Raw genomic sequence first — 12,320 nt, 5'->3', positions numbered from 1 at the left:
TCATTTATATGACCTGAATTTATTAAGCCCCCATTCTCTTCTCCCTTCCGTGGAGAAAACCGGAGCTGATCCTCAGGTTCAGCCCTATGTTTACAAAAGACTTTTCAACCCTCACTGAGGTTGCTATGGAAATCACACTAGTTTGTGCCTCGTGTTTGTCTTACCAACCTGATTTGTAAAAGAATGGTGTGAATTTAGTGCTGGCTGAGTTCCCAGCTGGCCGCTGGTCCTGGAAGGCATCCTTGCAGTCTCAGCCCTGGCTGGAGCAATGCAAACAGCTTCCCCCATGCTGTCTGCCAGCTCCTCAGCTCCTGTGCCCACAGCTCTCCCAGCCTTGGGTCCTCTTCAGCCCACCAGAACAGAAATCTTACATTGCCAGGCTGGACTCAGCCTTGCCAAGGAAACACCAGTGCCATTACAGAGGCAGGGGCAGGTATGTGCCCCTGGTCCCTGCTCAGTCACTGCAGAACGTTTTTTAGAAGCAGAAGTGCAGATTGTTTGAGTTTCCTTTCTGTTTAGTCCTGAGCACAGCACAGGAAGGTTTTGCTAACCCCCAAGTTGTCACGGGTGTGAGTGAAGAGCTGCTTTCCAGTCCCCACGGGCTGCAGGGAGCAGCTGGATTCACTTGCCCAAAGCGTGGCTTGTGCCAGTGACAGCTCACAGCCCTGTCATCCAACAGAGCCCACGCAAACCGTGGGGAAAGAGACCAGGGAGCATCTTACTCTGAACCTACATGTCTCCGGAATTGGTGCAGACTCTTGGTGTGTTATGCACGTATTACTTTTAAAATATATCTATCCAGGGAGGGGGGCCAAGCCTGTTACTGGGTCATTCAAAAATAGAAAGTATTTCAGCAAAATACAAAGCCCACGAAATCAGAGTGCTGGGCTGGGATCTGGGCAGAACTGGGCTTACTGGGGTCATGGGATTTGCATTAGAACAGGGAAGTGTTTTCATAGGTCAGTGCAAACCAAACAACAAAACCCAGATCCCTGATAAAGCTCCACTGTGCTTCTGAGGAGTTTTCCTACCAAAGGGATCCTTCTGGAAGCACTGCAAGCCTTTGCTGAGACAGACCCTGCACGTCAGGCAGGAGCAGCTGTGGAGCTCCAACACCCACGTGAAATGTGGGCGGCTGCGCTGCTGAAATCCCTTTGCATTTTTGTCCTGTTCACAGTCTCTGCCAGGGCACAGCTCAGAGCCAGCATCCCCACAGACCACTTCAACATCCCTGCAAACCAGTCCAGCATCCCTGCAGCCCAGTCCTGTTCTGGCCCTGGGCAGAGGGCACCGCTGGCACAGAATCCAGCCCAGCCCACACACTGAGGTTGCTTTCCCCTCCCTTCACTACCAGATCTGTGTGTTAGATGCAAAAGGCTGTTGCATCCTGCCTCCCAGGAATCCTATGAAAGGAAAGGAAGGGATGTTTTCCAGCAAGACTGATGCTGTAGTTAGTCAATTTGCTAATAAGCTGAGGTGTGAATGGTTTAGGTTTAGGCAGGAAGAGCAGCTGTCCCACAGGCACATCTCTCAGTGCCAGCCTTGAGGGGAAAAGAGTCATCCACAAGGAGGGGCTGTCACCTCCCCAGCTGCCCAGCTCCTGATGGATGAGCTCTCCAGGAGCAGTGAACAGGCTCTGGAGCCTTTTGGGGGAGGGAATATTTTTGTGAATGGATCATGACACAACCGTGGCCTGATTCCTGAGCTGAGCAGCTCCCTCCACCCCCCCAAAAGCCATGTGTTAGCTGTGTCTGTCACGCTGCTTAGCTGTGACAGAACAGTCTGGGACAATGCCCCAGTTTTCCCAGGGGATTCTCAGCAGAAAAGAGCACACTAGAAAGACATACAACGTCAGAACAAGAGGCACTGCCTCCCAGGAGAGACGAAGGCATAGGAGGGGGAATGACAGGCTGTGGGGAATGGCTGATGGGAGATGCTCTCACAGGCCCTTGGCAAGGGAGGTCCATCTTCATACCCCAGAGCTGCTCATTCTCTATTATCCACTCTGCTTTGGGGAGGGAGGCATTTCAACCTGCACCAGTGACAGATCAGACAAAGAAAATAAGAGACTGGGAGGAGATAAAAGCCTGTCCTGTGCAGCCTGGACCCATCCTCCTCCTCCTCCTCCTTCCTCTGCTCAGCAGTGAGAAAAATACCCCTCTCTCCCTCCTCAGTGCACTCCATCAGGCAAAGACAGACTGAGCCCAGCCCCACCTGCCTTGAGATAGCAATGAGGTCTACAAACGTGTGACATGACAGCACCCTCCTTTTTTTCATGTAGCAAATCCAGCAAAACCCAAGCTCATGCTCACATGCCATCCTTTTTACCAGTGATTTTATTTTAAAACCAGAACTCGAGTTCTCCATTTGTTTATCAAGTCCCCCTCCCCCTTTTTGTTTTTTAAATAAAATTAATTTATTCTACACAACAGTAAACTCTTCCAGACTCTTCCCTATTTACAAATTAACATTTCTGCTTGCAGATCGTAGCTTCCCCCTCCTCTTCCTATCCTGTGACACAGAAAGTGAGAAACCAGCCAGTATCTGAAGGTCTGTAAGGCAGTGCTCCCATCCAGCTCCTTGGGACCTCAATGAGGAACCAGAGTGATGATGTCTGCGCTGTATCCAAAACCCCCCCTCATTCACTCTGTGTGTCCAGGTTAAACCCATCAGCCTTTCCCTGCTGCCTGGGCTCTTCCAAGCTGGGTTTTAGCTGAGCTGAGGAAGGAGAAATACCCTGGACAGAGCAAACTGCTCCTGCTGCTCTCTGAAGGGCCGTGCATTTGGGGAGAAGGTGGCATTTCCTGCAGGAATGAGATCCACCAGCTCTCATCTCACACACCCATGTGCCAGAAAGGCAGCTCTCAAATTGCAGAAGGAGCCTTGGAGACACCTTCCCTGCCCCCTGGAAGCAGGAGGCACAAGTGACTCGAGCGCTGGCGACATGCTTTGCTAGCTCAGGAAAGAAGGCACCAAAAAAAAATTAAAATTTGGCCCAACCAAATTCCAGGCAAATTCAAGGTTGTTTTTTTTTTTGAGTTAGGTTGTAGCTTGGCTTGTACCTCTCTTTGCACTAAGTGGTAACTTCTAGCTGCTATGGTGGGGTCTGCTCTACCTGGAAACCTGTCCAGGCACTCCAAAGCCACAGCTGCTAGGGAGGGACATCAACCACTGGTAAGGGCAGTCCTGCCCCTCAGCCTGGCCTGGCCCCCTGTGCCGGCTGGCTGCTCACCCACCTGGCAACAGCCCCACTTCTTTTGCTCTTCCTGGGCATTTCTATTTGTCTAAGAAAAAACAGTAACTTTCAATAGCAGTTACTGAAGATGTGTAGTGTTTTCATACCTGGGAGCCCAGCTGAACACCTGCACGGCAGGGCTGTCCCTCACCTCCAGACACAGCCCCTGGGCCTCTGTCTGACCCCCTCTACATTCCAAATGATCAAGAACTGATGCAAAGCAGGGGTGTTGTCATATTTTCCAAGGTTTGCCATGATCAATGGAAAACATTGCCCAGCTGTGGCAGAGAGCAGGCAGAAGGCTGAGCTGTTGCCCTTGTAGAGAGCTTAGGTTTTAAAAAACCAAGGAAGAGAGGGAGGAAGAAAGGGGTTACCCAGGGATTCTCTGTAGGTACAGCAAGGAGAGAAAGGAAACAAAGGAACACAAAAGGCAGGATAGCAGAAAAACCCTTCCTTGAATGCAATTCATTAAGCTTTGGGAAAAAAAAAACAACTTTTCCTGGCAGAGGGTGGGAAACACATGCCTCAGAGGGAGCCCAAAGGCCAGCCTGGATAAACCCTCAGTGGTGCCCTCTCAGTGATCCATGTATGTGAGCGCAGTCTCTGCATGTAGATCTGCCATTTCCATGGTCATCCCGAAATGCCAGAGTCCCTCGGCAGCTGGTTTGCAGGGCGATGGTGCCAGAAGGTTGTTGGCCATGTTGGGCTCTCGCCCCAGAATGGATGTGCCAAGGTGCTTTGGCTGGGGGATGGATCCTGTCACAGCTCCGGGCTGCCATCCCACGATGGTCACACCCAGGAGGAGATGCAGGGAGCTCGGCTTGACCCTCGGAGAGCTCTTGGTCCAGAGGGAAAAAGAAGAGGTTGCAAGCTCCAAAATGGCACTGACTCTTTCAGCCTCCCAAACCTCCAGCACTGCCCCAACCTTAGGGCTGGCGCAAGGTCCAGCTGGGACATCTCCTGCTGACACAGCTCCCAAAAGCAGCAGGGAGCAAGAAGGATGTCCCGGTTGGGTTGCTGGTGGTGGCAGGAGGAGGTGGCGAGGCTGGTGCAGCGGTGAGGGGAACAGCTGCCCCGCTTCCCCCCCGCATCCAGTCCCCAGGCGTGGGGGGCCTCAGTAGAAGGAGTACTGGTTTTCCACGGCCCGGGTCCGGCTCCGGGCGCTGTCAGCCTCGTGGTAGTCCTCGGCACTGGCGGTGGGGGGCTCCGGCCGGCGCTCCGTGCTGTCGCTGCGGCTCCGGGGGCCCAGGGCACCCTCCAGGCGGTGGTAGGGTGCGGGGACAGTGACAGGGGGGGCCACGGCCACCCCATCAGCAGGCGGTGGGGCTGGCGGGCCGGTGGGTGCTGTGCTGCAGAAGTAGTGCGGAGGTGGCAGGTCGACCCGGCAGCCTGGGGGCTGTGGCACAAGGGGTGGTGGGGGGCCGGCATCTGCAAGGGAGACAAGAGCTTGACCCCTCCAGTGCTCCCTCGCTGGCACCATCCCATGCCCATCCTCTCCATCCTCGACCCTGTCCTTCCCCAACCCCCCTTGCCCACACTCCCCCAGCACAGCAGGATGCTCTGGGCCCTGCGGACCCCTCTCCTCCCCTCCCGCTCGAGCCAGGGGACTGACACCCACGGCCAGGGACACGGGGGTCACACCAGCACAGCCCTGCTGCTGCGTGGTGTTCCCTGCCCGCCAACAGGATAACACCCACCTCGGCACCTCTCCAGAGCCACGCGCATCAGCACAGGCACGGCTTCAGGGAGGGAATCCCAGGGATCGTTCCCTTTTAGTTCCACACAAGATATCACCCAAACCTCACACCCAACCCTCCACATGCAGCCCTGCCCTTGCCCGGCTCCAGCACCTACCGGGCTGTGGGCTCTGGGCCACCACGTAGCTGCGGAGGGTGATGTCGGCTGCTCCGCCCGACTCCAGGGGGATGGGATGCGTGTGGAAGTGGCGCAGCATGTCGAAGATGGTCTGGAACCAGAGGTGCTGCACGTGGCACTGCCCGCTCTCGTTCAGTGACAGGCGGAGGTGCTGCAAGCACAGGGGTCAGCGGGTGAGCCGGGGATCACGAGGGCGAGGCCACCCTTGCCATCAGCAGCAGGAGCCACCTCCGTCAGCCAAGGGAGGTTTGCTCCTAACTCAGGATTGTCATTTTTAACCTGCTGCAGGGGGTTTCCTGCAAAACCCCACTCGCTGCAGCCCCAGAAGTTTAGCCCCTCTTAGGGATCAAAACCATAAAGAAACACCCAGAGAAGGGAGGCTGGGTGCAGCCAGCGGGGCTGAAGCTCCATCCCAGTGTCACAGATGGCTGTGGGGAAGACCCTCGCCCACCTGAACTACTTGCAGGACAGGTGACAAGAACAGGCAGTTATATTCCAACCCCTGACAGCGTGTGCCCTCTGCTAGAAACTCAGCAGAAAACTTCATTGGAGTTGGTTCTTCATAGTGCATTCATGTACTTTGGGGCACAGAGTGAAAAAGGAGAGGGCAAGGGATGATGTGCCAGGCTAGGCTGGGCTTCCATACGCTTATTATTTAATAATATTTAACCTTGTGCTGGCCTAGCAGGCACTGATCCAGTTAGGAAAGTGTAGAAGGGGCTGAGCAGGGTGCAGAGGGCTCTTGGGGGCACAAGGGCAGGCAGTCCTGGGGGTGCCCTGCCAGGGTGCAGCCCCCTGCAGAGCTGCTGTGTTTGGGGTCACTGCATGGCACCCGCTTGCTTGCAGAGTGGGAAGGAACCCGGGGTGCTGGGCAGGGCTAGTGCTGATGTTCACAGAGAAGCAGAGGACACCCACCTTGGCTTTCCCCTGGAAGTTGAAGGTCAGCACATACTCCCCGGGCCGCGTTTCGCTCTGCCGGATGACGAACAATCCGTGGCTCCGGGCGCCCCCGAAGAGCACCAGCTGAGCCGCCTTGATCCGAGAGAGAGTCCCGTGGAACCAGGGGAAGTCAGAGAGGTTGATCTCCGCCTCCGCCTCGCTGTCCTCCCCTGCCCGCAGGGACAGCAGGTTTTTAGGGAGCACCCAGACATCACCCCCCCTGCCCCCTCATCCTCTCCCTCAAGAGCGAGATGCTGGGGCCACATCCTGCATCCCGGTACCTGTGAGATGTGCAGTGGGGGAGGACTCCAGCGTCTGCAGGAAGTTCTCCAGTGGGACATGGGTGAGAAGCTCCCCCAGGGAGTCCCTGCTCCGGCCGTGGGACACGGGGACGGCGGTGGCCGTGGTGGTGTTGTGAGCGCTGGGCAGGGCACATCTGTCCGGTGGCTTGGGCACATCTGGAAGGGAATTTGCAGAGGGATAGGCTCATGGCTCAGCATCACCCACCATCACTGGACAAAGGTGAGGGCTGTCCTGCTCTGAAGGCAATCACGCTGGATGCCCTCGGCTCTCAGAGACACCTGAGGGCTGCGTTATGGGTTTGAGGGACTCCCAGGCTTTCCCAGATGTAGGTCCTTACCGTCAGCCAGGAACTCGCAGCTGGAGGAAGTTGTCTTGCCTGGCAGACAGCCTCCCTGTGCACAGGACACCAGCTCAATATCGTCCCCGCTGTCCCTGGGGGAGAACACAGAGCACATGGTCACATGCTGGGTGCCATGCTACAGACACATGCACGTGTGGCACCTCCACTGATTGGCACAGAACAGGGACTCAGCCAAACAAAATTCCAGCTGTGATCTATTTGCTTCCTCGAATAGAAGCACCAACACCACAGAGAGGCAGAGCAGCCACCAAACAACATGGCTTTTTGAGAGTGAGAAACCAGCATAAGAGGGATTAAGCCCCTGAAAGCCCATGCTATAGAGTCATGCTGGTCAGTCCCAGCTGCAGGATTTTGCTGCAACATTGTTGGTTTGGATGGAAATCCATCACCTTGACCCCCAGCCCTTTGCTTCGCAAGACATCGGTGCACCCACATACAATACCACTACCAACTTCCACCCTTTCACTTTCACTCTCTGCAAAGGGAATTACAACCCTAAAAGACATCAAAAAAAAAACAAGCCAAGAGGCCTGGAGCAAGACAATGAGTGGGAACAGACCAAGGGAGGGGGGCAGCCCCCACAGAGCATCCCTGCTGCCAACCCTCCCTGTGCACTTGAGCATCCTTCTTGCACAAGCACCCGACTTGCTCCACAGCCTATTTTTATCCTGGCTGTCAGAAGGAGCCTGGCACTGCCAGAGCTGCCAGCAGCACTGGGCTACTCTTGCTTAACGGCGGCCACGTGGGCACAGGCAGCGAGGAAGCGTCTGCGTCGGTGGTAACGGCTCCCTCGTGAGCTGCTGAATTATTTAGTGGCCAGTAAGTGAATCAGCCATTGGGAGTCATTCAGCTGCAGCCGGTTAAAAACAAGAAGGGAGGAAGGAAACCAAAACCAACAGCGCGTTGCAGAAAAGCCGTCGCCGGGCGCTCACGCGGCGGCTCCAGCACGCAGCCCTTGGCAAAAGCATCGGGAGCTGACTGGAAATTCGTTCTTGGCAGCGAGCGCATGTGTCGGTGTATTAAACAGCTCATTATTATTTGCTCTGGAGTTCATTATTATTTGCTTTACAGTCACGTCCGGAGGCCAGAGCGGGACGGCGCTGGGTGCTAAGCAAACAGAGAAGGCTGGGAGGCTGCCAGAGGGGCTGGCGCAGGGATGCCGGCGGCTCCTGCGGTGGCTTGAGGGGAGCACGGCCGTGGTGCTCGGCTCCGGCTGGAAAACTGGCACTGAAACATGCAGTGGGAAAAAAAAGGGCCTTTTCCCAGCCTTGCCTCCCTCAGCAGCCCAGCCTCAGCGCTGCTTCTTGAATTATGGGACTTAAAGCTCGTTCCACCCCCCACCCTGGGCAGGGACACCTTCCACTATCCCAGGTTGCTCCAAGCCCCATCCAACCTGGCCTTTAGCACTTTAAAGGAGAAGGCATCTGCATCTTCTCTGGGCAACCTGTGCCAATGCGTTATACATTTTAGAAAACAGGAAAAGGAACTGGAGGAGTAAAAATCTGGAGTGCCTCAGTGCATCCTCCCCACGAGACGCAGCCTCCACAGTAACCAGCCCTGTAAACTGCCTCTCTCCAGCAGAAGGGGGCAAAGGCAGCCTGGAGGCAGCAGGAGCCTCTCCAAGGCCCTGTTCCAGGTTCGCTTGAGGTTTTCACCTCTGCAAGCATGGGCACCTTGTTTTTCCAAAACTGTGCCAAGAAGGGCAGTGCCAGGGTTTCCCCAGAGGCTGGGCCTGTCTGAGCCAGCTGAAGGGCGGCAGCATCGGGCACAAAACCTCCCTAACACGTAACCTGCTGCATGGGCTGATGAAACAGCAGATGAGAGGTTCTGGCTGAGTGCGATGCCACTGTGATAGAAACGTAAATAAATCGATTTAACCAGCAGAATCTTAAATATATCGTGGATGTCAGACTAGAAAAAACCATGAAGAATAGCTCAAATATAGTATAAAAGCTTCAGAAGGTGGGTGGTAGAAGGTTCCCACGTTGAGGCTGCATTCCCAGGTCACCTGCCTCTGCCAGGCTGAGGTGACACGGAGAAGGGAAGAGTGAACAGGCAGCCAGTGCTCTGCAAACACAGGCTGCAAACTTGGCCTTCAGACTGCTGTGAGCTGGGGACTCCTATAACAAACTGAGTAGCAAAAACTGCATTGGGGTAACAACCTGTGCTCAGGGGTGAGGGCAGCACAGCAGTGCCCAGCTCAGCCCCACAAGGCCCCTTCCCCCAGCAATCTTACCCGGGGTCGATGCAGTCCTGGATATCCGCCACCCAGGAGTGCTTCTGCAGGGAGTCGATGGTCTCCAGGATGTACTCAGCCCCGTTCTCCACCTGCAGGCAATGTGGGACGGTGGTGTGAGCAGTGCTGGGGTCCTGCCACCCACCCCCCATAACCCAGCTGGACCCCCACAAGACCTGCTGCTGAGCAGGAGAGAATCCATGTCCTGCCTCATCCCAGCACAGGGGTGGCTCGAGGGGCGGCCCACAGAGTGTTCTGGTGTGCCCAAGGGTGTGCCCCCTGACCAAAGATGGGGCTCAGAGGAAAACTCCCACCCCACAGTTATTAGCACATGTATCACAAGTTTTTTTTACAAGGTTTTTACAGCCTCCATGGCAAAACCACACCTGGCTGGCGGCATTTGAGGATACACGGCATTATGTGCCAGCACGGATAGCATCTCTCATTCTGGGCACCTCAGTGCCCCCCAAAAACTAGCTCTGCACAGGTAAAGTAGAAGCCACGCTGCTCTCTGCCCCAAAACCCTGCCATGCCCCAAAGCCAGGAGTTGAAACCTCTCCTCTGTTATCTTTTCTGCCTGCTGGTCCATGAGGCTTGAATTTCTGATTGCAGCAGGGTGGGAGAGAAGCCCACTTTCACAGGGAAAAAAATATTAGGCAAAAATCAGGATGCAAAAGAGCGTCCAAAATGGCAAACCCAAAGCAGCTGTGCCTTTCTGGGGACAGGGAGAACCCAGAAGCCCACATCAGTAGCCACAGATGCCATGGGATGCTGTGTGCCTCTGGCAGATTTCCCTGCATCCTTCATGGAGCTTTATACATCGCGTTCCTGAGCTGGCAAAGCATCCCTGACTCCAGGAGGGTATCACATTGCCAGCTGAGACAACCTCCAAGCAAATTAAATTAATCACAAACAACTGAATCACTGTCCTGAAAATAAGCAGGGAGGGCAGGGAGCAGAGCCCCGGCTGAGGTTGAGCAGTGACCTGGTCCCTGCCACAGCTTGGGTTGTGCCTGAGTGATCCTGCCCCAGGCAGAGGTGTAGGAGAGCAGCAAAGACACCCCCCAACCCCCCTTAATTTGTTTAACCAGAGGAAAGGAGCTTCTCTGGCATTCTGAGGACAACACACAAAGCTGACGTGAGAGACAGGGCTGCTCACTCATGCAGAGCATGACAGCAAGCAAAGCACGTGCAGGGTTTGGGTATTTTGCAAGCACCTGCTTGTGCAATGGAAAAAACTGCATGTGCTTGGTGTCTGATGGGAGCTGGGGACATGCTGCCTGCTCATTTTTAGGCAATTTGGCAGCAGCTATTCTAGTGTGGCCTCCCTAAACAAGGCAGGGGCTTTTCCACCCATCATAAACCTGCAGTGTGTGAAGGCTGAGATTGGGGAAGGGAAGCATCACCCAGGAAGGCAGCAGGGAAACCACAGCACTCAGCTTACCCATCTAACCTTTACCCCAGCACCTGTGGGTGCTTCACCCCCTTTTGCAAGTCCAGCCAGCAAAGGGGGGAATGGCAGAACAGCAAGATGATGTCCCAGCACAAAGGGACTGGACAGAAAATGAGCCACAAGTAATAATGGATGTGAGAAAGAGGAATAGCATTCTGTGCCCACAGCTGGGAGGGGAGGGCAAAGGCTGGCTGGAAGCAGTAGGAGAGGGGCTCAATGCCACGCTTGCTGCCTCTGCTCACTCAAAGGATCGATTCCAGTCAATTCCCCCTGTGGCAGGGTGAGCACCCTGGCCAGGACAGGGCAGGAGCAGGAGGTACCTGATAAATCAGGCATTTTTTGACTGGTGGGGTTTGGAGCATTCCCCAAGTAAATTAAAGAAATGGCTGAAGTAGCCACTGATCCATTAGTGGTGGGGATGGATAGAGCATTTCTGTCTCCAGAAGATGGGAAGAGGGCAAACCCAGAGTTCTCCTCCAGCAGCCAAAGAAACTGACCCTTGTGGACACCCAGAAAGCACCCCCAGAGCTGAATCCCCCCCAGCAGGGATCTGTCATGACCAAACACAGTCAAACTCATCTGCTCATGCTTGTGACAGCCCCTGGGATGGGGAGAAGCAGTGGCACGTCCTCTGCACCAGCCACACTTCAGACACTGATGCAACACAATAGAGGTGGGATTTGCAAGGGGACCTAGAAAACACGACCAGAGGTAGCTGATGAGCAGTATTCCAAGAGCAGTGATCAGTGGTTAACAGGCTATTGATGGCCAATGGTCAAAGCTGAGGGATTTGCTCAGCAGTTCCTTCCCCTCAAAGGCTCTCCATGTGTGCTGCTCCTCAGTAGTGATTAGGACAAAGGCAAGCGAGGATGCCTGATCAATTCATGGGTGACACCACTCTGCAAGTGTGCTGAAGGATGAGGCAAGAATTCAAATGCTCTTGTCAAAGCTGAGAAATGCTTAGTGGAAGAAAATGCCTCCAGCTCAAGGACAGGGGCAAGCTCTGGGCTCACACCGATTGCTGTGGGTGTCTGGGCTGGGGAATCACAACTCTGGAGCAGTTCTGCAAAAACCATTGAGGGGTTGCACCAGCCCACAAGCTATGTGTGAGTCAACATCATCATCATCAGGGTATGAAGAAAACAGCCAGATCAGCTTGGGCTGGATAAAGAGGAAGAAGAAAGCAGAAGCAATCAAAGGAGAAGCAATCCTTCCTATTCGCTCTTGGGCATGGCCCCATGTACACTTTGGGGAATTCTCTGCAAGGAGAAAGCCTGCAAGGAAAGCAAGGAGGACCTTGGGCTGGTCAGTCTGGAGGCCAGAAGACTCTTGAGGTTGGTCTTTGAGACACAGAAGACAGCTGAATGACCCTCCATGGCCATGGTGGACACAGAGCGCAGCAGAGGCTGAAGCTGAGGAGCAAGAAGCCCTTGGGGCAGGGAGGATGCCCTGAAGGAGATGCCAGGAGAAAATGTGGGACCTTGACAAGGAGCTGGGTTTGGTGGAAAATGATTTGCCATGGGAATGTGTGCCATGGCCAGCAGGCTACCAGGTGCAGGGGTTTTCACAAAGCCAAGTTTTAATTTTACCTTCCTCTGCTTACACAGTTTTCTAAGCTTTCAGGCAGGTACATTCAGCTGGGAAGCCTGGCCTCTCCAATCTGCTTTGCCACACACTCTTAGGGGAGAAGCTCTTAGGAAGAGAGGTGTTTTTGGAGCAGAGGTAGGACACAGAAACACTCAAAATGCTGGTGTTCCCCCATGTATATGTGCTGCCTCCCAGCTGGGCACATCCCACAGCTCTGATGGAAAGCATGACTCCACACGAACAGGAAAGTACCACCCCACTAGCTGGAGAGAAACACCACTTCCAACAACACATCCATCATCATGGTGGCCAGGACCCTGCAAGATTCAGC

General features: G+C 54.7%; 1 protein-coding gene across 4 annotated transcripts in view; it reads right to left on the bottom strand.

Annotated features, from left to right (window-relative positions):
- The window catches only part of SH2B2 (SH2B adaptor protein 2), a 30,329-nt gene that overhangs the window by 3,738 nt on the left and 14,271 nt on the right, over window positions 1–12,320 (bottom strand). For 3 of the 4 annotated variants that reach the window (XM_027882116.1, XM_027882111.1, XM_027882115.1), the window contains exons 5-10: window positions 8,950–9,041; window positions 6,690–6,784; window positions 6,331–6,507; window positions 6,026–6,219; window positions 5,090–5,261; window positions 3,151–4,663 (exon numbers count right to left, since the gene is read on the bottom strand). In XM_027882116.1, coding sequence (XP_027737917.1) covers window positions 4,350–4,663; window positions 5,090–5,261; window positions 6,026–6,219; window positions 6,331–6,507; window positions 6,690–6,784; window positions 8,950–9,041 — 1,044 coding nt within the window. In that variant the 3' untranslated portion in view covers window positions 3,151–4,349. Of the gene's footprint in view, window positions 1–3,150; window positions 4,664–5,089; window positions 5,262–6,025; window positions 6,220–6,330; window positions 6,508–6,689; window positions 6,785–8,949; window positions 9,042–12,320 lie in introns of those variants that run through there. The other variant, XM_027882112.1, reaches the window with a different exon arrangement.

This window comes from Empidonax traillii, unplaced genomic scaffold (genome assembly GCF_003031625.1).
Source record: "Empidonax traillii isolate 1590-97213 ecotype Southwest subspecies unplaced genomic scaffold, ASM303162v1 scaffold101:size1699134, whole genome shotgun sequence".
In the NCBI taxonomy this organism is placed as follows: domain Eukaryota; kingdom Metazoa; phylum Chordata; class Aves; order Passeriformes; family Tyrannidae; genus Empidonax; species Empidonax traillii.
Note: the sequence above shows the minus strand (reverse complement) of the source record. Positions and strands in the feature narration are given on the sequence as shown.